The 25,411-nt window shown below is 39.8% G+C and overlaps 1 protein-coding gene across 4 annotated transcripts; it reads left to right on the top strand.

Annotated features, from left to right (window-relative positions):
• Positions 1-210: 210 nt before the first annotated feature.
• Positions 211-25,411, top strand: LOC137650021 (uncharacterized). Of its 4 annotated transcripts, XM_068383028.1 has the most exons (9): positions 211-425; positions 594-732; positions 2,332-2,616; positions 3,792-3,891; positions 14,327-14,481; positions 15,504-15,733; positions 16,900-17,290; positions 24,612-24,802; positions 25,081-25,411. In XM_068383028.1, the coding sequence occupies exons 3-9, from the start codon at positions 2,355-2,357 to the stop codon at positions 25,300-25,302; spliced, it is 1,551 nt and encodes a 516-aa protein (XP_068239129.1). In that variant the 5' UTR covers positions 211-425; positions 594-732; positions 2,332-2,354; the 3' UTR covers positions 25,303-25,411. The 4 variants fall into 4 exon arrangements, with proteins under 4 accessions (XP_068239129.1, XP_068239128.1, XP_068239130.1 ...); XM_068383027.1 differs by lacking the exon at positions 211-425 and having other exon boundaries at positions 492-732; XM_068383029.1 differs by lacking the exons at positions 211-425; positions 594-732 and adding an exon at positions 1,769-1,914.

Genomic DNA, 25,411 nt, shown 5'->3' with positions numbered 1-25,411 from the left:
GGAAACAATGTCTTGAAAAATAATTAGAAATGGTTAAAATGTCTTATACAAAATTATGAGATGTAAGGAATTTTAGAAAGTGAGATCCTAAGAAGAGGATAAGAAAAAATCAGAGAAATTATAAGAAAACCAATGCTTTAAGAGTTAACTAACAATGATGATCTCTCTAAATTGCAGATATTGTAATTAGTGGCGGATATCAAAAAACATTAATAGCCCACCAAGAATATGTGTGAAATGATGTCGGATATTTAACCTTTCAGTCTCAGATATCAGTCCGGAGAGGAAATTGATGAAAGAATTTATCGAAAGCAGTTGGCATCTTTTGTCAGAAATGAAAGAAAATGAACCTAACAAGTAATCTGTACTAAAACTCTTAATGGTAAATCTCTACTAATACTTCCACTCCTGTTATTACTACAAAGGTAAACAATTAATATGACCTCTATCTTCTTCTTCTTCTTCAATGAAGGAGTCACTATCATTGTCACACAATTTATAGTTATTGTAGCCCACAGATTTTAAGTAATAAAAATATACTGTTAGTTTTATTGCATAAAAAACGTCTTAAAGTTTATATATATGCTTTGTAGGTGCTTCGATAATGTGGATTTGACAGTAAACAAGCGATATAGTGAGTATGCCTTGAAATATATATGGAAAAGTGGTTGTGGACTTCCTGGAGAGAGTAGGATTCCCTTGCATTATAGGACCAGAAAAGCAGCCCTTGAAGTAAGTAAACATAAGCCCATGGTTAAAATCTGGTAAAACTATGTTAGTGTATGTGGTTCGACTTTGTTGGTTGCAATATTTCTCATCTATACGATGAGGTAGATACTGTATTTTTGCAACTACTGTAGTACCATAGTTGGAGCCTTTGTATATCAGCGGTCAGTTCCTCCCCTGTGGATTAAAAATGGACATCAACTAACATAATCCTTCCCCCCCCCCCTAACCTAACCTACAAGCCTTGTCCTTACCTAAGGGGAGGCGTTCCCCCTGAAACTGCCGTATTCTAAGTTAGCCATAATCTAACATAAAGGTGGCCGTTATCATACATACACCCCCCTATAGTTTATACTCAAATTTAATAGAAGAGAGTTAGACAATGTATGGATGATGATGACCATGCCTCATAATGGTCATATTTTCAACCATATCGCTAAGAATATGGCAGTCTAAGGGGTTCTCAAGTCTCAACTCCCCCTTAGACAATTAGGTAAGAACGCAACCTGTAGGTTAGGTTAGTTGGTTTTCTATGCACACAGGAGGTCGTGTCCATCCGTATACAAAGTATCCCTTAGCCCTTACATTAGCAAAAATGAACCTGAAAACATAACATTCCTTCCTAGCCTAACCATTTCGTACTCCCCAACCCCTTTTTGCCCTAAACAGACCTAGGATGCCATCTTCGTACTTATCACACATTGTAATGCTATTATGCCTTAATATTTGGTTACCATACTGACAAACTGATAGGGTTTACTAATTGTATTAGGATGCCATGTTCTTTCTCATTGGTCATCACCATATCCTTGACTAGTGAAAGAACGAAGTACAATACTGGATACAGTATAATTGAAATTTTCTTGATAAGAAAGAAGTTATCTCTGAATAGTAAGCATTCAGCCTTAAATTTGCATTGTGATTACCAAATAATGCCAGCAAAATTGTACCATAGTACACTGAAATATGATTGAAATATTTGTAGGAATAAATCCTCTAAGAAAATTTATGATGAGATTACAGCATTTCAGATCAAGGCTTAAGTTAGCTGTCTAGTACTTTGACTGCTGTGTATGGAAAGAAATATCTTAATCCAAGTAAAAATTGCTGATTGTTGTCCATGGTTACAGAAACTCTATGATAGTACTGTAATGAAAAATACAACATTTTCTTGAAGATTGATTACAGGTCAGCTGCTGTTCTTATACTGGCAACCCTGCTTTCACAGCTATTTTAACACTGCCATTAATCCACTTGAAATCTTATCACAGCCTGCTCAAGTCTTGAATTAGGGACTGTTTTAATGCAAATCATTGGTTTTGATTTTTAGAAATCAGAATTATTTTGAATAGATATATGTAGATTTGTTGAGTAAAGTTTTATTACAAGAATATTAAAGTAGTTTGAGCAAATTTGTAATAGCAAAGTAAAAAGAAACTGCAGATACATGTTAGTTAATGTACTGTATATGGTATATAGAAAGGATTAATTAATTTTCTTGTTGTTAAGTCCATTTTGGAATCACTGTATTAGTAATTTTTGCATTGTCATCATACCAGCACAATGCTTGTTTAGTACAATACAGTATTTTATTAATCATTCCAGATCATATTCAGCGAGCATCCAGTATGGAACGTCCTCGGCGTCATGTGCGCCCTCCTGGGGCACTGAATGATTATCTGACTGTTGATGATACTGAAAAAAAGAATATCATTGTTGAGGATGGTGTTACAGACAGCATTGATGATAATCATAAAGAAGTCGACAGCAATGAAGAAAACTCAAAGGATTCAAAGAAGGGTCTGCTTTCTCAACCTTATAAATGTGGTGAATGCAAAGCACGATACAGAAGTAAGGTAGCTCTGCTTCGTCATGCAGTTAAGCATAGTGGTATGTATTGAACATAATTTTTTAAACATGATTCAAATTATGGTTCCGTTGTAAAGCTTAGTAGTTTACATCCATGACTCATATTTTGGTGATTTAATTTTATAAGTACTTGGAGATTGTTAGTGCTGATTATTATGTTGGAACTGATTACTTCATGTACTTTATATTCAGTTATGAAAGTTTAACTTCTTACCCCTCCAATATTGTTATTTTTCAGTTATAGAAAAGTGTAGATTTTTTCATGGACAATAGAACAGTTTAGACAAGTTAAAGAAGTATTATATCAAGAATGGCTTTTATATGGATGGGTAATTAAATGCATGTTGGATAATTATCAATGTCAGTAGCAAAATATTTAGTGACAGTTGATAACATTAAGTCAGAAATTTTTCAAGATATTTCCAATAACACTAGTACTGTAGCATGGTTTGCCAAGCAATAATAGTCAGTGACATAGGCTTATTAAGGTACATATATAAAATAAGTTACAACTGACAGGGGCTTTTTAAGAGTTGCATTAGATTTTATATGGAAAATAAACCATTTTATTGATTTTATCATTGTTTTATTTCTAATGTCATTTATGGTTATGGGATTATTACAAAGGCAGTTAATGTTGTGGGATATGATAAACAGTGGCACCAGTTTTCTAAGGAATGCCCTAACAGCATCAGACGAATGGTCTGTTGAGAAACTTAACTATGACGGTGGCACAGCTTGTAAAGAGACATTTGGTAATTAAAGTCAAAGAGCTTGTCAAGTGATTACTGACAACAGCAATGTTATCGATTGGTAGCGATATAGATTATATTTCAACGATCAGGATTAGTTCTAGCTATTCGAAGAAGAGTTGAGGACCAAATAGTAAATTATTTTAAAGTGAAGGAAATAGCAGTACTGTATGCAATTAATGATCAATACAGTAACTACAGAAATTATTGATATCCTTTTATAATGTTATGCCTTTTTTAATGGCTAATTGACATATCTTATGAACTATCTTGACTATAAGCACAGTAAATTTATTTTATCATTTAGATGTAATATCATATACAGTATATTAGTGTGATGGGTAATTTGAATTAGGTTCCCTTGTTTCATACTTTATTTTAATTAAGAAGTTTAGCAATAATTATCACCTATGAAACAGCAAACCAATCAAAAAAAATTTACAGGTGATAAGCCATTTACTTGCCCAGAGTGTGGAAAGGGTCTTTCCAGCCAGTGCTCTTTATCTGAGCATAGAAACATCCACACTAATAGCAGACCTCACAGGTAAGTGCTCTTATAAATTGTAAACCATTTTTATAAATCTCTTACTACGATGAACAAAACAGGTGTTGAATAGTAGCTTAAAACCTGTGGAGAAGTCGTGTGATGTTAGGTAGGATTGTTCACAGGTAGGGAGAACCTCATGCTAATGTGTAAAGTATTTTCATTCTTTGACTTAGTTTCATTGCAATTAGACATGTGTACCAACTATCATTTGTCAAGTCCCGGTTTTTATGCTTTTTGTTCAGTTCAGTACTGGTGACAGATCTGGCATCTGATTTGGGCTTAATTTTATTTATTATTCTTTGTCATCCGTGCAGCCATTGATTGGTATTAATTTTTGTTCAGATTATTTTCCCCTTGCAGAGATGTCATCCTCAATATGTATTGAATATTCATGTTCAATACAGAACACTTGTACTGTACAGTATAGCAAAAGTCACTTCATTTAGCTTACATTAAGCTGCTCTTCTAGGAGGACACTCCAAAATCAAACCAATGTTCTCTAGTCTTGGAAAGTGCCATAACCTCTGTACCATGGTTTTTTGCTGTCTTGGATTAGAGTTCTCTTGCTTGAGGGTACACTCCCTTTCTCTTTTTTTTAAGTTTTTATAGTTTATTTATGAAAAGTCTATTGTACTCTTGTTATTGTTCTTAAAATATTTTGTTTTAATTGTTCATTACTACTCTTGTAGTTTATTTATTTCCTTGTTTCATTTCCTCACTGGGCTATATTCCATGTTGGAGCCCTTGGGCTTATAGCAACTAGGCTTGTGGCTTAGCTGATAAAATTAATAATAATAATACATACATACATACATACATATACCAAGGCGCTTCCCCCCAAATTTGGGGGTTAGCCAACATCAACAAATGAAACAAAAACAAAAAAGGGGACCTCTACTCTCTACGTTCCTCCCAGCCTAACAAGGGACTCAACCGAGTTCACCTGGTACTGCTAGGGTGCCACAGCCCACCCTCCCCCATTATCCACCACAGATGAAGCTTCATAATGCTAAATCCCCTACTGCTGCTACCTCCGTGGTCATCTAAGGCATCGGAGAAAGCAGCAGGGCCTACCGGAACTGCATTACAATCGCTCACCATTCATTCCTATTTCTAGCACGCTCTCTTGCCTCTCTCACATCTCTATCCTCCTATCACCCAGAGCTTCCTTCACTCCATCCATCCACCCAAACCTTGGCCTTCCTCTTGTAATAATAGGTGGGTACTGGGATTAGTGAAGTAATCTAGGCCTCTTTCATGTATTTGAGTGACGACTGTTAGCAAATAACACCCTTGTGAGTGTTGGGCATAGATAAAAGAAAAGGTCTGTATCAAGGTATTTTAAACACTTTTAAATAAACTCTGCTATTATTAAGATTTATTTTTAAATTTTTTAATAGTAAAGTGCTTACATCAACAAATTTTGTTTTGAAGAGGAAAGGAGTTTTCTCCTTAGTTATGGCTTAGATATTACCTATGCTATAGACCTATGTAATTATATAGTCAACTCCCTGGCAACACGATTTTGATCCTACATGAGTTCAAATTTATTGAGATATATTATGTTAACACAAAATATCCGATGTTACACGCGTTGAATTTCATGCCTAAGAGCCAGAGCTTCGGAATCTGAGAGACACTCTTGACTCCCGGGCTCTCGCTCTCTGCCTCATTGGTCTCAGTGTGAAGTTAGCCCTCACTGTGTGTGGAAGTGGAACGTATTAACATAGATTAACACAGCATTTGTACTACATAAAATTTTGTACTATAGCTCCCAAACATCATGTTACCTCAAAGGAGAGTGAAGCAAAGAGGTCAAGGAAACTTTTCACCATAGAAAAAAAGTTAGAAGTGTGGGATCGCTATAATCGTGGTGATAAAACTTCAGTTATAGTTCATGCCACGGGACTGAATAAGTGCATGTTGCAGACCATCATGACTAATGCTGACAAGATCAGAGCCAGTTCTGTTGCTATTACACCAGCCTCCTCTTCACAATGTTCCCGAGCAAGTTCTATGTAGATGGAGAGAGTGAAGAAGTTATTGGCATAATATATGCAACACCAGAACAAGGACGATGTCCCTATCACCATGGCCATTATACAGGCCAAAACTTTAAGTACAGTATCTGCAAGGATCTGCTAGACGAGAATGAGGAAGACACAGCCAAGTTCCTTCAATGCCAGTTCTAGATGGTTCTCCAAATTCAAGAGACGGTATGGCTTTCATAATCTCAAGATGAATGTGGAACAAAATCCCAAAGTAGACAGGCTTTCCCAATGTCCAGGAACATAAACCCCGTATCACCATTATTTCTTTTGAAGAAATCATGTTCAATTAACACGATTTTCATTAACATAACATCTCCAGGAACATAACCCTAGTGTTGACGGGGAGTTGACCGTAAATACTATACAAGAAGTATATACAGTAACAAAGAAGTTTTAACATATTATTTGTACTGTATTGTATTTAGGTAAGATTGAAGATAATGTATGGTTACTCTATACTTAATATTTTATACATTAGTTTACATTATGGTCTTATATTTAGTTATATAATACATTAATCCTAATTTATTTTGGATGACTGAATGAAAGAATAATCTAATTGGTCTGTGATCTGAAAAACAGACTCAATGATAAAACAGCAACATAGTTTATACACCATTTTCCCAATATGTTATTCATTATAACTGGTATTATTTTTACTCAAGGAGTAGCCTCTGCCTTCTTTATAACACAAAAAAGATATTCTACCGATTATGTTGAGTGGAGAATGTGTACTTGTCAAAGGCCATAGCTTTACTACCAGGTCCTAAGTCATGGTATTCTTAGGGCCATTAAAGTTTGTCTACTTTGCTTGCATGTTTGGCAATTCAGATGTTTATGCTTCTGTTATACTTACCTTCCTCCTCCATACACTTACACCTGCTCATTGTATCACAGGGAGCAAAGGGCAATCACAATGATTAAGTCTTGTATTTTTAAAGTGATTGTTGAATCTCTACCTTCTTATAAGTAATAGCACATGAATCTTGGGTAAGGATGAAATTGATTGATTTCATTTTATTTGAAAAATGTTTTTAACAATAAACTTTATTTTTCAATATTAAACTTACCCGATAATCATGTAGCTGTCAACTCCGTTGCCCGACAGAATTCTACGGAAGGGATACGCCAGCGATCGCTATACAAGAGGGGGGTGTACTCACAAGCGCCACCTGTGGCCAGGTACTGTAGTACTTCTTGTTGACACCACTTCAATTTTTCCTCTGTCGTGCTTCCGGCAAGACGTTCATGGATACGCTTATAATTTTGGAGTCTTGTTCACGGTTTTTGGTGAAGTATTGCTCTAAGATTTCAGCTTTCGCTATTCAGGAAGTTTTATTATTAGCTTAGCTAACTTTTGGAATTAATTTGATTAATTATGGTGACGAAGAGAGTATGAACTCTCTTTCACCTTTAAATGGCCGACCCTTCCCTTAGACGGAAGCGTTGGTGTCTAAGAGAGTATAGACTCTCTTTCTTAATTTTGCTTAACAAAAGTTATAGATTTATTTTATATCTCTCCGCCTCTTATAGGCCTCTTCGATTAACTTCCTTTTATTATAAACTTATTAAAATTAATTTTTATATTTGTTTATATTCGACCTTTCCTAATAGTAGGCGGTCTTTTCTTGGTACCGAAGTTAATTAACATTGAGCCCGTCATTTCGGTTTTACCTGTTAACATATTATGCTATTTTAATGTTTTTGAAAGAATTTCTTTGATAGTCTCGTACTGTTTTCAAAGTTGAACTAACGTTTTGTTTTGTCTCTGCAGTTGTTGACGTTCAGAACGTTCAACTTGCGCTCTATCGTTACGATAGAGAGAGAATTTTCACGGTGTCACGTTGCAGTAAGAGTAACCGTGTCTAGCGTTTTGTTCATTCTTTCTTAACTTAATGGTTTTAATTCTAATAAAGGAACTTTTCATTTTGGGAAATATTTCAGTTTTTTCCTTTAACAATAATATGTTTTAACGATATATATGATTGGGCTCTTCTCTCAGGTTCTAAGTCAAGAGAGAGAGAGAGAGAGAGAGAGATAGAGACGGAGGGAGAAAGAGGAGGATAAACGTTTCGTTCAAGCGAGTAACGTTGTTATCGTTTTTGCTCTTCTCCCTAGTCTCTTTAGGGGAAGAAGGTAAACGTTTCTAGAGTTTTTTTCTTGTTCTCAAGCTTTATGCGGTGAGAGATTTTAAACGTAGTTTATTTGATCTAGTGTTTAGTCTCTTTCCAGCCACTGAATTATTTATCTTTCATTAGATTTTTCTGTTACATTGTAATTCTGTTTTCGCAATTACTAACTTTTGAGAAAGGATAGAATTGCGTGTTTCAGGTACAAACCACTTAAAGTTTCGAGTTCAGTGAAATAAGTGCAAACAGAAAATCAAAAGTGATAAGTGATTAGCGCAAAGTGTGTCAGTGTTGTGCGTGAGGGTACTTCTGTGCGTGCCAGTCGTCCTCCCAGTCCGGGACCTCTTGCAAGCTCCCAAGCCCAGGGGAGAAGCAATGTCGAAGGGCAAAAGGGTTCGGCAGGCCTTGATCGGCGCACAGAAGTATCCTCGGTGGTTGCGGGCGTGTCTTACAGAGACCGTCACTCCCACCCGCAGACGATTGAGCCCTTTTTTTTTGCTCGTCTGCAGAAGAAATTTCGGGGAGAAAACGCTGGTCTCAGGTCTCAAGACCTCTTAAACGTAAAGTCCAGACCTATGCCAGACGTACGAAGTTAGAGTTCAACAACCCGGATGCAGTCATTGGGTTAGCTCTGACTCTCCTCAGTCATCAGGTGACTGCACACCTCCTAAGAGAGGTAAGGCGATGCCTCAACAGACCTCATCTTCTATTAAAGCTTTGCCTCAACAGACCTTATCGTCTGTTGATCCCAAGACGACTTTGCTGCAGTCCATGCAGTCGCAGCTTGCGGTTTTAATGCGTGAGTTTCAGGCTGAGAAGGTTACACCTCCTCCTGCGAACGCTCCGCCTCTCCGCAGTCCAGTCTGCCAGGCGTACGAAGTTGAGGTTCCTCAGGCTACCTTACCGCGTTCTGAGTTGCCAGTTACCAGCGGTGTGCAGCAACCTCCGCCTCCTCCTGCGAGAGCTCCGCCTCACCGCAGCCCAGTCTGCCAGGCGTACGAAGTTGAGGTTCCTCAGGCTACCTTACCGCGTTCTGAGTTGCCAGTTACCAGCGTTGTGCAGCAACCTTAACCTTCCTTAAGGCAACCTCAGCAATGGGAGCAGGAGTCTTATGCCTTACTTCCTCCGCTTCCGCTTGCGGTTCCACCAGCGAGGCAACAATCTCTTGAGGTACGACAACCTCTTCCATCAATGAGGCAGCCACCTCAGCACTCGCTGCAGCGACCTCAACCCTCCTCAAGGCAAGAGTCTCAACTCCTTAGGCTAGCACCTCAGGAACCTCAACTCGCGAGACAAGAACTGCGTTCTGCGCAGCCGCTACCTCAACTCTCGCAGCTCACACCTCAGGAACCTTAACTCGTTCCTCAGGAACCTGCTACTGCGCATCCGCAACCCTTACAGCAAGCGCAACTCTTGAGGCAACAACCTCATGCTATGAGTCAGCCACCTCAACGCATGCATCTGCCACTTTTTCCTCAACTTGAGCTTCTTCCCATTCAACTTGGGAATAACAAATGACAATAATAACACCTCATTACTTTCATAACTTGCATTTGTAATCATATACATGTATGCCTACACAAACATTATGATAATGGAGGTTATTTGTATTACTTATATAAAAATATATATGTATTCCTTGCAATATATTTTTAACAAATCGCAAAATATGGCAAAAATATCTTCTAAACAAAAATGAATCATGAGTTATGAATGTAAGGTAATATTATGTTGATATTAAACCCCATGCAAGCATGCATGAAGTAATGCAGTGTTGCCAACAGGGCGAGTTTCCCTTTCCTGAGGTGAAGTAGATTATAGTACATTTAGTGTAGCTTAATTCTACGATTATCATGCCGGCTATCAAATTCATCAACAAAACAGTCTAAATCAATTCCCTCGGCACGTGCACTTTCAATGGACGGTAATGCGATATTACTCACTCTAGCACTGGTCATGGAATTTCTGAGAAATGTTACACGCCATGCAACACGCTCTGCTTACCTTACAGCATGCTCTACATACAGCATGCTCTGCATACAGCATGCTCTGCATACAGCATGCTCTGCATACAGCATGCTCTGCATACAACATGCTCTGCATACCTTACCGCATGCTTCTCAGTCACACATCTTTGGTTGTTGCCAACTCACTAGACTGTCAAGCAGTTTCATAACGTTGCCTTCTAGTCTGCTGCTTTTGCACCAGTGAAACCCTCACTGAGAGAACTTAGCTTTTCTCGGATATGGTCCCTGTAGATGAGAAAGTGCTTTTCTCCCTCCTTCTGATATTCCCTTGAGGACTCTGTCATTTGGAGAGGAGCCTTTAGCTGCGTAGCCTCCTATGGACTTTTATTTAAGCATAACATGCTCCCAGGGAAGGTAATGGTTCCACTTCAGTCGCTAACCCCGTCTGTTACCACACCTGCTCCCATAGACCTTGAGCTGTGTTGCAAGACATGCAGTCCAAGCTTAGTCCTTGTTAGAGGATTTTTTTGTTTACGGAGTCAGTGTGTCACTGGGAAGACGTTCAACAACCAGCAGAAGTGACTTGTTGTGACGCAGTGCGGCAACCTCAGCAACCCGATAAGGAGTTGTCTGTACGACCCAGACAGTCTAGACAGCTTCGGGTTGTCACTGTACTTCCTCGCTTCCCCATGGTTGACAGTTCACAGACTGTGCAGCAGTACCATGATCTTGTGTCCGGCTCCGTCAGACGACTGGCTTTTAAGAGCTCCCACAAGTCGTCGCTGTCTGGAGATTCTCAGATGGACTATGGATCTGACCAAGGAACTGGGCCTCCTGGTCAATTTTGAGGAGTCTCAGCTCGTCCCATCCCAGACCATTGTCTCCCTGGGTATGGATCTTCAGAGTCGAGCTTTTCGGGCTTTTCCGTCGGCCCCAAGGATCTTCCAAGCCCTAGAATGCATCCAGAGCATGCTGAGAAGGAACCGATGCTCAGTCAGGTAGTGGATGAGTCTAACAGGGACACTTTCATCGCTGGCCCTGTTCATCGTGTTAGGGAGACTCCACCTCCCCCCCTTCAGTATCATCTAGCTGCTCACTGGATAAAGGACATGACGCTAGAGACGGTCTCAGTTCCTGTTTCCGAAGAGAGGAGGTCTTCTCTCGCGTGGTGTAAGAACAGCTTTCTTCTCAAGGAAGTCTATCTTTGGCTGTTCGGAAACCCGACCGCCTTCTCCTCTCGGACGCATCAGACACGGGCTGGGGTGCGACTTTGGACGGACAGGAATGCTCGGGAACATGGAATCAGGAACAAAGGACACTTCACATCAATTGCAAGGAGTTGTTGGCGGTTCTTCTGGCCTTGATAAACTTCAAGTCCCTCCAGCTTAACAAAGTGGTGGAGGTGGACTCTGACAACACCACAGCCCTGGCTTACATCTTCAAGCAGGGAGGGACTCTTTCGTGAAGTTGTTCTAGATCGCAAGGGACCTCCTCATCTGGTCTAAAGATCGAAAGCTCACGCTGGTAACGAGGTTCATTCAGGGCGGTATGAATGTCATGGCAGATCACCTCAGCCGGAAGGGTCAGGTCATCCCCACAGAGTGGACCCTTCACAAGAATGTTTGCAGCAGACTTTGGGCCCTGTGGGGTCAGCCAACCATAGATCTGTTCGCTACCTCGATAACCTAGAGACTCCTGTTGTATTGTTCTCCGATTCCAGACCCAGCAGCAGTTCACGTGGATGCTTTTCTGCTGGATTGGTCCCATCTCGACCTGTATGCATTCCCGCCGTTCAAGATTGTCAACAGGGTACTTCGGAAGTTCTCCTCTCGCAAAGGGACACGGCTGACGTTGGTTGGCTCCGCTCTGGCCCGCGAGAGAATGGTTCTTAGAGGTACTGCAATGGCTGGTCGACATTCCCAGGACTCTTCCTCTAGGAGTGAACCTTCTACGTCTACCTCACGTAAAGAAGGTACACCCAAACCTCCACGCTCTTCGTCTGACTGCCTTCAGACTTTCGAAAGACTCTCAAGAGCTAGGGGCTTTTCGAAGGAGGCAGCCAGAGCGATTGCCAAAGCAAGGAGAACATCCACTCTCAGAATCTATCAGTCTCAAGGGGAAGTCTTCCGTAGCTGGTACAAGACCAATGCAGTTTCCTCAACCAGTACCACTGTAACCCAGATTGCTGACTTCCTGTTATATCTAAGGAAAGTAAGATCCCTTTCAGCTCCTACGATCAAGGGTTACAGAAGTATGTTGGCAGCGGTTTTCCGCCACAGAGGCTTGGATCTTTCCACCAACAAAGATCTACAGGACCTCCCTAGGTCTTTTGAGACCTCAAAGGAACGTCGGTTGTCCACTCCAGGCTGGAATCTAGACGTGGTCCTAAGGTTCCTTATGTCATCAAGATTTGAACCTCTCCAATCAGCCTCTTTTTAGGACCTCACATTAAAAACTCTTTTCCTCGTGTGCTTGACAACAGCTAAAAGAGTAAGTGAGATCCACACCTTCAGCAGGATCATTGTTTTCACATCTGAAACGGCTACATGTTCCTTGCAGCTCGGTTTTTGCTAAACGAGCTTCCTTCACGTCCTTGGCCTAAGTCGTTCGAGATCCCAAGCCTGTCCAACTTGGTGGGGAATGAACTGGAGAGAGTACTTTGCCCAGTTAGAGCTCTTAGGTACTATCTAAAAAGGTCTTAACCTTTACGAGGACAATCAGAAGCCTTATGGTGTGCTATCAAGAAACCTTCTTTTCCAAGTTCTAAGAACTCAGTTTCTTACTATTCAGGCTTCTGATTAGAGAAGCACATTCTCATCTGAAGGAAGAAGACCTTGCTTTGCTGAAGGTAAGGACACATGAAGTGAGAGCTGTGGCTACTTCAGTGGCCTTCAAACAGAGCCATTCTCTGCAGAGTGTTATGGATGCAACCTATTGGAGAAGCAAGTCAGTGTTCGCATCATTCTATCTCAAAGATGTCCAGTCTCTTTACGAGTACTGCTACACCCTGGGACCATTCGTAGCAACGAATGCAGTAGTAGGCGAGGGCTCAGCCACTACATTCCCATAATCCCATAACCTTTTAACCTTTCTCTTGAATACTTTTTATGGGTTGTACGGTCGGCTAAGAAGCCTTCCACATCCTTGTTGATTTGGCGGGTGGTCAATTCTTTCTTGAGAAGCGCCGAGGTTAAAGGTTGTGATGAGGTCCTTTAGTATGGGTTGCAGCCCTTGATACTTCAGCACCTTAGAGTTGTTCAGCCTCCTAAGAGGAACGCTGCGCTCAGTAAGGAAGACGAACTTATTTAAGGCAGAGTAATGGCTCAAGTCGACTTCCTTACCAGGTACTTGTAATTTCATTGTTATTTTGAATAACTGATAATATGAAATACGGGATACTTAGCTTCTTGATATACATGTACACTGGTTTTCACCCACCTCCCTGGGTGTGAATCAGCTACATGATTATCGGGTAAGTTTAATATTGAAAAATGTTATTTTCATTAGTAAAATAAATTTTTGAATATACTTACCCGATAATCATGATTTAATTGACCCACCCTTCCTCCCCATAGAACCCGTGGACCGAGGAAAAATTGAAGTGGTGTCAACAAGAAGTACAGTACTACAGTACCTGGCCACAGGTGGCGCTTGTGAGTACACCCCCCTCTTGTATAGCGATCGCTGGCGTATCCCTTCCGTAGAATTCTGTCGGGCAACGGAGTTGACAGCTACATGATTATCGGGTAAGTATATTCAAAAATTTATTTTACTAATGAAAATAACATTTTGCCGATACATTAGGTTACCTTAGAATTCTGCTGATTGTAATATTTCACAGTACTTTCTATGGTATTATGTTCTTTATTTGATACCTAAAGTCCATTAGGGTATGTTTTTATTCTTTCCTTGTTTGTGCTTCTTTCTTGATTGAATAATATTGAATGGTATTTTTGTATAAGAAGAAAAATACCAATATTCTTACATATATTGTAACTGACCTTGATCATACTTCGATTTCCCAGTAGATACTTGTTTATGTCTTAAAGTTTTAATTGATAAAATTTCCCGTCACAATGCTAGCACATGTATTATTTACAAATTGGATTTAGATCTTAGCGTTTGTAAAAAAAGTAGCCACAGAGTAACTTCCAATTTCAATGTACTATCAGTACTACTGTATTTTTAAAAGTATTGTCACACAGTATTGCTTTACACGCTATTTTAAAAACAAAAGGCAAATGAATTAATTACAGTATAATGGTTACAATTTATGTTTTGGCAGATGTGATAAATGTGGGCAGGAAAGCCGCCAGTTGAGTGTTCATCTGCGACATCTTCTCACTCATGAGTCACCTGAGGTTATGTACACTTGTTCTGTGTGCAGCAAATCTTTCAAGCAAAATGAATACTTGCGTAGACACATGCGTAAACACACAGGTTAGTTTTTAAATATTCTGACAAAAAGTAAATTTTCCATAACCACACCAGGGATTATATAACTTATTTTGTGTATTGCCATGATCAGCAAAGCTGTACTAGTCAGGGCCAACCTATATTAGATGAATTTGCTGTGAGTGATCAGACAAAAATCTCTCACCATCACCAATCTGCATTAGCCAGTGAGGTGATGAAAACTGGCCAAACCACAGACATGAATTGACATGTCTGAGGTGTTCTACAATAGACTAAAAACAGCTGGGTATTTGTAGAAATCCATAAATCATTACAATTTCTCATACCTTTTCATAAAGAAAATTTTGAGTTAGGCTATTGTCAGAAGAGGTCTGTATATTTATTAAATGCAAGTTATTTGAAATGTTCTTTTTAAAAGTCCTCATATACTGACATCTGATTAATTTCTAGACCAAGTAAAAGCAGGGAAGGTTACGTATACAAGATGTGTTAAGGTATGCATGTAATTCTCTTTCCATCATGCCTACTGTTGTTGCCTATTTTAAACAACTAGCGACAATTTTTTATATCGTGACATACAAAATAACGTGTTAATTCGATCCATATTTAAGGATTAAGTTTTATCATGACTTAATTTTAATTAGCAAATTGTCATAGCTTTTTTATATTTGCATTTATTAATATTTTTATGAATGGTGAAGCGAAACCATTATGCAACAGTCTATTGGCTAAGAGGCATGAGTTAGATATAGATTTGTGAGTTAATGTAGTCATTATTTACTGTATGTGCATATGTAATACATGTGTTTACATACAGTACAGTTTAGAAATTAACATTTCACTATATGAACTTTATATGAAAAGTTATAAACAAATCTGCCATAAAACCGTTTTAAAGATGAAGATGAAATTCTATGGTGTAGCCCAAATATTTAGGAATACTGTATTGCCCTTATGTTATGGTTAAACTATACATGTAGTACTGTGCATTAATAATAGTAACATTCTGGGCCTGATTTTAATAATGTCAAACTATTTTTGTGTAGGAGAAAAACCATTTATTTGTGAAGAATGTGGAAAGTCTTTCACATGCAAAAGTGAGCTGAATCGACACAAAAAGCGTCATTCATCCGAGAGACCCCACACTTGTCCCGACTGCGGGCAAACTTTCAAAATGCTACATAACCTGCGTACTCACATCAAGGCTCATACTGGCACTCAACAGTGGAAGTGTTTACTCTGTTCAGCAGTCTTTCCTAAGCCAAAGTTACTTGAGGTAATGAGTGTGACAATTTTATTCTCCTCATTGGTTGTGCAAATCATTAATTTTATTCTTGAAATATTCTTAAATCTGGGTTTATCAAGTGACGAGTAGTTCATCATATCTTTGAAGGTTTTGTTAACAATGGATAAGACCTGTCACATAATTAAACACTCGGTTCTAAAGTCCGTTTTATGAGATCAATGTTGTCAATTGCTCTTTTCTACATTTTATATTTCTGTGCATTCTTCATTTTATGTTTAATAGTCTTAAATTCTTTACTGTAGTGTTTTTTACAGATTTAATGCCATTAGTGTTGTGTTCTTCACAGATTTAATGCCTTTAATGTAGTGTTTTTCACATATTTAATGCCCATACTGTGGTGTTTTTACAGATTTAATACAATGCCTGAATTTTTTGTGTTAAATTATATGATAAAAAACCTGCATAACACATCTCTATAGGACATTAGCAGCACATAGAACATTATTTCACGGAACTCAAAATGACAACCTCTATTATCTGATTCCTGCCATCCCATGTGCCTGTCCTTTTGAATGTCAGTATCATAAAATATAAATGAACATTTGAATATAAAATAAAATTCTTGTTTGAATTTTTTGTAGGTTGTCATTTAAGTGATTTTGGGGCCACAGGCAGAAAAGCTTCAGAGTGTTACAGCAAGTTAGATGAAGGGCTTTATGTATTGGTGATAATTTTCTCCGAACTATTCCAACCCCCCCTCTCCGGTTTAGTTATTACACTGGTATAAATGAAATCCTTGATTTTTTAATTTGACTAGATTTATGAATTTGGGTTACATAGCCTTGTTTTGGGACCTGTAAAGCCATTGTATTTTGTGATGTAATAAGGTGTATCTGTAGTTTGAGTGTATTCAATGTATTCTTTGTTAATTAATGACTTGCAATGGTACTGTATTCTTTGAAAAAAAAAGTTTGCTTCTCAAAATGGTCAGTTTCATAATAAATTGATCAAAAAAATTATTTTTGAAAAACCAAGTAGTATCTAGAAGTGCAGTGTAATGATTTTGTTCAACTCTTTTATTATAAAAAATATTGCTAATGATAAAAACATAACCCTCCTTAATGGTAATACACACACTATCCCATTTTCTTAGATCATTTTGTATGTTTGTGTAATCTTAATTGTATTTTGTGCAGGCACATAGAAAAACCCACTTGGAAAGTGTTCAGCACTTGGAAGTAAACAGACCAAATGAAAACACACTTATTGTCACAGCAGAAGGCGACGACAGACGTAAACTCCCAACAGCTCATAATGTTTTGCTTCCCAGAGACAAAATGGGAAATTTGACAACCTCAAGTCCTCAGAAGAAACTGCTGAGAATAAACGATACAACCCTCCCATTAGAATTGATTCTCAAGACTGTAGGCAAAGGGAGCAACATAAAGATTAAGATTATTGATAAACCAGCTCAATCCAAGCCAGAAACTTTCACGGGGATGGAAAATATTGTTGAACTTATTGATGAAGAGAGGCATGAACTACAGGAAGGGACCTTCACTCAAACTCAGCACAACAGCATGCCAGGTATCAGAATGCTGATCTTTATTACAGTAGATTTAGAAAGCATATTCTGAAAAATTTTATTTTTATAATAAAATAAATTTTTGAATATACTTACCCGGTGATTATATAAGCTGCAACTCTGTTGCTCGACAGAAAACTCTACGTTAAAAATCCGCCAGCGATCGCTATACAGGTAGGGGGTGTACATCAACAGCGCCATCTGTCGGGCAGGTACTCAGTACTCAATGTAAACACAGAACTCAATTTTCTCCTCGGTCCACTGGGTCTCTATTGGGGAGGAAGGGAGGGTCCTTTAATATATAATCACCAGGTAAGTATATTCAAAAATTTATTTTATTATAAAAATAACATTTTTCAATATTAAACTTAGCCGGTGATTATATAAGCTGATTCACACCCAGGGGGGTGGGTAGAGACCAGCAATAATTGTTTACATTATTATGAGCTAAGGATTTTTTATTTCATTTTAGCAGTTATTCAAAATAACAAACATAAAATAAATAAGTACCTGGTAAGGAAGTCGACTTGAACAATTACTCTACCTTTTTAAGTACGTCTTCCTTACGGAGCCTCGCGATCCTCTTAGGATGCTGAGCGACCCCTAGGAGCTGAAGTATCAAGGGTTGCAACCCATACAACAGGACCTCATCAAAACCTCTAATCTAGGCGCTTCTCAAGAAATGACTTTGACCACCCGCCAAATCAAGTAGGATGCGAAAGGCTTCTTAGCCTTCCGGACAACCCAAAAACAATAATAAAACATTTCAAGAGAAAGATTAAAAAGGTTATGGAATTAGGGAATTGTAGTGGTTGAGCCCTCACCCACTACTGCACTCGTTGCTACGAATGGTCCCAGAGTGTAGCAGTTCTCGTAAAGAGACTGGACATTCTTAAGATAAAAAGACGCGAACACTGACTTGCTTTTCCAATAGGTTGCGTCGATTATACTTTGCAGAGATCTAATTTGTTTAAAGGCCACGGAAGTTGCGACAGCTCTAACTTCGTGTGTCCTTACCTTCAGCAAAGCTTGGTCTTCCTCATTCAGATGGGAATGAGCTTCTCGTATTAACAGTCTGATAAAATAGGATAAAGCATTCTTTGACATAGGCAAAGATGGTTTCTTAACTGAACACCATAAAGCTTCAGACGGGCCTCGTAAAGGTTTAGTTCGTTTTAAATAGAACTTAAGAGCTCTTACAGGGCATAAGACTCTTTCTAGTTCATTTCCAACCATACGATAAGTTTGGAATATCGAACGATATTGGCCAAGGCCGAGAAGGCAGCTCGTTTTGGCTAGAAAACCAAGTTGTAGAACATGTAGCCGTTTTGGATGAGAATCCGATGTTCTTGCTGAAGGCATGAATCTCACTGACTCTTTTAGCTGTGGCTAAGCATACCAGGAAAAGTGTCTTTAAGGTGAGATCTTTCAGGGAGGCTGATTGTGGCGGTTCAAACCTGTCTGACATAAGGAATCTTAGTACCACGTCTAAATTCCAACCAGGTGTAACCAAACGACGCTCCTTCGTGGTCTCAAAAGACTTAAGGAGGTCCTGTAGATCTTTATTGTTGGAAAGATCTAAGCCTCTGTGACGGAAGACTGATGCCAACATGCTTCTGTAACCCTTGATAGAGGGAGCTGAAAGAGATCGTTCTTTCCTCAGATATAAGAGGAAGTCAGCTATTTGAGTTACAGAGGTACTGGTCGAGGATACGGATACTGACTTGCACCAGTTTCGGAAGATTTCCCACTTCGATTGGTAGACTCTAAGGGTGGATGTTCTCCTTGCTCTAGCAATCGCTCTGGCTGCCTCCTTCGAAAAGCCTCTAGCTCTCGAGAGTCTTTCGATAGTCTGAAGGCAGTCAGACGAAGAGCGTGGAAGCCTTGGTGTACCTTCTTTACGTGTGGCTAACGTAGAAGGTCCACCCTTAGGGGAAGCGTTCTGGGAACGTCTACTAGCCATCGAAGTACCTCTGTGAACCATTCTCTCGCGGGCCAGAGGGAAGCAACTAGCGTCAACCTTGTCCCTTCGTGAGAGGCGAACTTCTGCAGTACCTTGTTGACAATCTTGAACGGAGGGAATGCATATAGATCTATATGTGACCAATCTATGAGAAAGGCATCTATATGAACTGCTGCTGGGTCCGGGATTGGTGAGCAAAATATTGGGAGCCTCTTGGTCATCGAGGTTGCGAAGAGATCTATGGTTGGCTGGCCCCAGGTGGCCCAAAGTCTCTTGCATACATCCTTGTGGAGGGTCCATTCTGTTGGAATTATTTGTCCCTTCCGACTGAGACAATCTGCCATGACATTCCAGTTGCCTTGGATGAACCTCGTTACTAGTGATATGTCTAGACCTTTTGACCAGGTGAGGAGGTCCCTTGCGATCTCGTACAACGTCAGAGAGTAGGTCCCTCCTTGCTTGGAGATGTACGCCAAAGCCGTGGTGTTGTCCGAGTTCACCTCCACCACTTTGCCTTGAAGGAGAGACCTGAAGCTTTTCCAGGCCAGACGTACTGCCAGTAGCTCCTTGCAGTTGAAATGCATTGTCCTTTGACTCGAGTTCCATATCCCCGAGCATTCCCGACCGTCTAATGTCGCACCCCAGCCTACGTCCGATGCGTCCGAGAAGAGAACGTGGTTGGGAGTCTGAACAGCCAGGGGAAGACCCTCTCTTAGGTTGATATTGTCCTTTCACCAAGTCAGACAAGACTTTATCTTTTCGGAAACCGGGATCGAGACCGCTTCTAGCGTCTTGTCCTTTTTCCAGTGAAAAGCTAGATGGTATTGAAGAGGACGGAGGTGTAATCTTCCTAGTGACACAAATTGATCCACGGATGACAGTGTCCCTACCAGACTCATCCACAGCCTGACTGAGCAGCGTTCCTTCTTCAGCATCTTCTGGATGGATAGCAGGGCTGGGGGCTGATCGTCTTGTTGTTCAGCAACGTCCTCATCAGAGGGTTCCTCATCCGAAACTGATGAGGAAACGGCAACGGAGTGGGCAACGTCTGGCTCGCTGAATCCGGTCGCACTGGTGGATGCGTGACGGAGCCGGACGCAATATCATGGAACTGCTGCACAGTCTGTGAACTGTCAACAACCATGGGTGCGCGAGGAAGCACAGCGTCAACCCGAGACTGTCTAGACCGTCTGGGTTGTGCAGTCAGCACCCTACCGGGTTGCTGAGGTTGACGCACTGCGTCAAAACAAGTCACCTCTGCTGGTTGTTGAACGTCCTGAACGTCAAAAACCACCTTCGAGCGTCGCTTAATGTCAACGTGCAGCTGGCAACCCACACTGGGTCGCATCGGTGGAGTAACCACCTCAACTGGCAGACGCGAGTAGGTTACCTCAACGTCAACAGGGCGCACAACCGACCGGTTGGAAGGTTGTTGGCCAGAAGGTTCTTCTCCGCATTTAAGTCCTCTATCAAGGACGCAAGCTTGGATTGCATGTCTTGCAGCAAAGCCCATTTAGGGTCTACGGGAGCAGGTGTGGCAACAGACGGGGTTAACGACTGAGGCGGAACCGTTTACCATCCCTGAAAGCCTTGTTATGCGTGACATAATAGTACAGCAAAACTTCAAAGGCTCGACAACAGCTGTGAAGTTGACCTGTAAACAACTTGGAGCGTCTCCTGGCTAGGCGCCAGGGAGAGTCTACCAGAATTGAGAAGTCTATCTGGGCAGAGGCATGAACTCCCAAGCCGAGAACTTCTCTAGTGTCATATCAGACTCTCGCTCTATAAACCAGTTTAAAAGAAGGGAAAGCAAAGGCTGTATCCCCGAAACTCCTCCTGGTGAAAAACCAGTCGCCTAGCCAACGTAACGCTCTCTAGGAGAGCGAGAGAGCACTCACTAGCTTAAAAACAACGGCTTCGAAGTAGCTAGGCCTAGTGTAAGCTCTGACGTTAAGGCGAACGAGGAGCAGCAGTTACAAAAAGATCCGGACGAAGATCCTTAAAAAAAATCATCATGATTTAATTAAAGTCCATAGGAGGCTAAGCAGCTTTAGGCTCCTCTCCATCTGACAGAGTCCTCAAGGGAATATCAGTTGGAGGGAGAACAGCAACTTCCTCATCTACAGGAACCTTGTCCGATAAAAGCTGAGTCTCTTACTGGTGCATTAGTAGTGGACCAGAACGCAACGTCATGTAACTGCTTGACAGTCTGTGAACTGTCAACAACTGAACTGTCAACCACAACAGGTGCGTGAGGACGCACAGCGTCCACTCGAGACTGCTTTGACTGCCTAGACTGAGCAGTCAAAACAACTCTAGAATGCGGAGGTTGACGCACAGCGTCAAAACAAGTCAACTCCGATTGTTAGTGAACGTCTTGAACATCAACAGGAGCATCAGCCAGTGGCCTAACGTCCAAATGCGGCTGAAAAACCACACGAGACCGCATCGAGTGTGGTTCTAAACAACCTGACTGACGTGACTAAGCTACGCCAACGTCAACAGTAAGCACAAAGGAACGTTAGGTTGGCTGAAAGCCAGGATATCGATGAGATGAACGGCTAGACTCAACGGACTAATCGGGAGAATAGTCTTCCATAAGGGAGGCAAGCATATACTGCATGTTTTGCCATACAACCCCTTAAGGATCAACAGAAATGGTTGTGGTAATAGACGAGGGTAACGTCTGTGACTGCAACACTTTGCCTACAAAAAAAGACTCTCGGAGTCTGTGTTACGCTTTTGTTAGGCGGCGAGCAGTTATCCGATGACTGCATAGGGTCAGAGCTGTCCTAATGGCTGTAACCAGGACGCTGGACCTGTCCTGAAAGGACTGACTTTTGCTTAAGGGCTGCGAAACCTTGTGACAGGTTTCTTATGCGAAAAGCCTACGGATGGCGAGGAGAAACAACGTCTCTCTCGTCTTATGGTAGGGGAGATCTTGGTAAGATACACCCGATACCATAGAGGGAAAACGTCTGTTCGTTGGTCAAGGCCTCTCAAACCTATAAGTCGTTTGACATTACTTCTCCCCTGGGCTTGGGAGCTTGTAAGAGGTCCCGGACTAGGTGAACGACAGGCACGAACAGACGAACCCTCGGACGCAACACTGTAACACTTTGCGCCTCGGACGCAACACTGTAACACTTTGCGCATATCACTTTATCACTTCGATTTTCTGTTTTGCACTTATTTCTACCTGAAACACGCAATTCTACCCTTCATTAAAAGGTAGTAATTGCGAAATTAGTCGTATAATGCAAGCTCATAATACCAGCAAAAAACAGAAAACATATTTTAAGATAAAAAGAAAAATCAGTGGCTGGGAAAGAGACTAAACACTAGTTCATATAACTACGTTTTCAATCTCTCACCGCACATAGCCTGGGGACGAGAATAAAAACGTTTTATCCTTCCTCCCCGTACAGCGACTAGGGACGTGAGTAACACGAGAACAACGTTACCCGCTTGAACGGAACGTTTTCTCTCCTCTCTCTCCCTCCGTCTCTATCTCTCTCTCTCTCCCTCCGTCTCTATCTCTCTCTCTCTTTATCTCTTGATTTCGCACCTAAGAGAAGAGCCCAATTATATATCGTCAAAAAAACATGTTATTTGACTAAAGGAAAAAACTGAAAGGTTTTTCAAATAAAAAGTTCCTTTAAATTAGAATTTAAAACATTTAAGCTAAGAAAGAATGAACAAAACGTCAGAATCGATTTACTCTTACTGCAAAGTGAAACCGTGATACACTCTCTCTCTATCGTAACGATAGAGCGCATGTTGAACGTCCTGAACGTCAACAACTGCGTAGCATAAAAAACTAAACGTTAGTTCATCTTTGAAAACAGTACGAAGACTATCAAAGAAATTCTTTCATAAAAAATTACATTTAAAAAGTTTTAAATCCTTTGTTCTTTAAAAGCTAAAGACGATATAAAGGGCTCAACGTTGATTAACTTCGGTTTCCAAGTTAGGACCGCCTACTCTCAGGAAAGTTCTATATAAACAAAGCATTAAAATTTATTTTTATATGTTTATAAAAAATGGGAAGTTAATCGAAGAGGCCTAATAAAGGCGGAGAGATATAAAATATATAGAGGAAAATCTATAACATGATATAATTACTAAAAGCCTAAACATACTTCCGTCTAAGGGAAAGGTCGGCCATTTAAAAGTGAAAGAAAGTCCATACTATCTTTGTCACCATAATTAAATCTATCCAAAACGAGTTCAAGTTTTGAGATGAAGATAAAACACCTGCATAGCGAAAGCTCAAAACTAGAATAGTGTACTTCACCAATAGTTGTGAAAACAAATCCAGTTAGCACAGCGAATTAGTAGGTCTTGCCGGTAGCCCGACAGAGAGAAAATTGAGTTCTGTGTTTACATTGAGTACTGAGTACCTGCCCGACAGATGGCGCTGTTGATGTACACCCCCTACCTGTATAGCGATCGCTGGCGGATTTTTAACGTAGAGTTTTCTGTCGAGCAACAGAGTTGCAGCTTATATAATCACCGGCTAAGTTTAATATTGAAAAAATGATTTTGTATTGGGATAATACACCATTCTTTTAGTATGTCAGTACAGGTGTCTATTTTTTAAATTTCAGTCTATACTGATTTAGTAAATGTTAATTTGTGCATAGATACAAGTACCTTTTCCTATAAGGTCTAAATACTCATTAGGTGGCCATTTCTTAAATCCATGGGAGGAAAAGTAGAACAAGCAGCCAGAAGACAAAAAGTTTAAATTAATTTCAACAAATTGTATACAATACCGTTCAATGTTCAATAAAGTAAATATCAATATACACAAGACAAATTGTTGGCATTAAAGGAATGAAAGACATAAAGAAAAACTAAATCTAATGAAATAAATATCAATGTGATTTAATTTAAAATAAGTAAAGCTTAACTTGAAATAATGACATAATATACTTTGCGGACAATTTTGCACAAGTTATTTTCTTTGTACAGTATATACATTATAGAAATAAGTGTTAAAAAAAATAAGTAAATTGAAAAATGAAGCAGGAACAAGAATAAGACATCTCAAGTATTAATTTTTCAATGATTGTTTTGTGGAATAAAAGAGAACTCTCCTCCCATCATAATTGTTTCCAATTGCTTGAAGCAAGTAAGTTGCGATGAGAATATACCTACTGTATTTTAATAACATATGTCGTAGACTGTAGACAATAATGTTAGGTACATTAATAGCAACTTAAGTTTGACAAATAGCTCAAAATTTCTTTGTAGAATACAACCTTTAGATTACCTTATTTGAAAATTCAGTAGTGTATCATATGATTTTAGTTTAAAGAAAAAGTAGAGCAGTAATTAACCACAGTCTCATTTAGGGGGAGGTGTAAAGACAGTGAACTATGAGCCAGTGCAAGTCACAAGTGTTTTGAGCATCGCTGCCAGTATAGAGAGTCACTGCCTCTCTAATCACTATCTTCAAGTCAACCCAGCATCAGAGGATTACAGATGTTGGTTAGCAACTCTCTCTTCATTATGCAGAGAGCTTAACCATCCATACAGCATAGAGGTACTTGTGCTTCTCTGGTGTTAATTAATTTCAAGTGTTATGAATATATTTAACTTATTTACTGACGTCCTCAGATACTGTATACAGTTTTGCCATCCACAGTATATAGACAGTTAATGTGTAGTATGGTTTACCATAGTACAAATTCTGTTCTTTCAAATACAGTACAGCACTGCTTTTTACATAAAATAGTTTTGATAGATTTATTCTGAAAAATTAGTTGTTGAAATGCAGTTAGTCATTGAATATACTTCACAGTATTGCTTACATCTCTCCAGGTTTGTAAGCTCCTTCATCAAATAACAACAGGATTGCAACTTTGCTTAATTCAGCAACCAAGACAGCCACCCAGTGATTCACCACAAACCGATTCTGGTAACCTCTCAAGTGCCCTTCCTTGCAGTGATTCTTCTGAATATCAGTTTATCTATGAACAATATGTCACTATCATGGGAAAACTCCAAAGTCATTTTATTTATAACATTGATAGTAATGAATAAAGTTTTTTATACTCTTGTGTTTTTTATTTATCATTTCTAAACAGTGAACAAACAGTCCAAGTTTACAAAATTTGTCTTAATTGCTTACGAAAGGAAAGCAAATTGAAAA

The sequence above is a fragment of the Palaemon carinicauda genome, chromosome 11 (assembly GCF_036898095.1).
Source record: "Palaemon carinicauda isolate YSFRI2023 chromosome 11, ASM3689809v2, whole genome shotgun sequence".
NCBI classification, from domain to species: Eukaryota; Metazoa; Arthropoda; class Malacostraca; order Decapoda; family Palaemonidae; genus Palaemon; species Palaemon carinicauda.
Note: the sequence above shows the minus strand (reverse complement) of the source record. Positions and strands in the feature narration are given on the sequence as shown.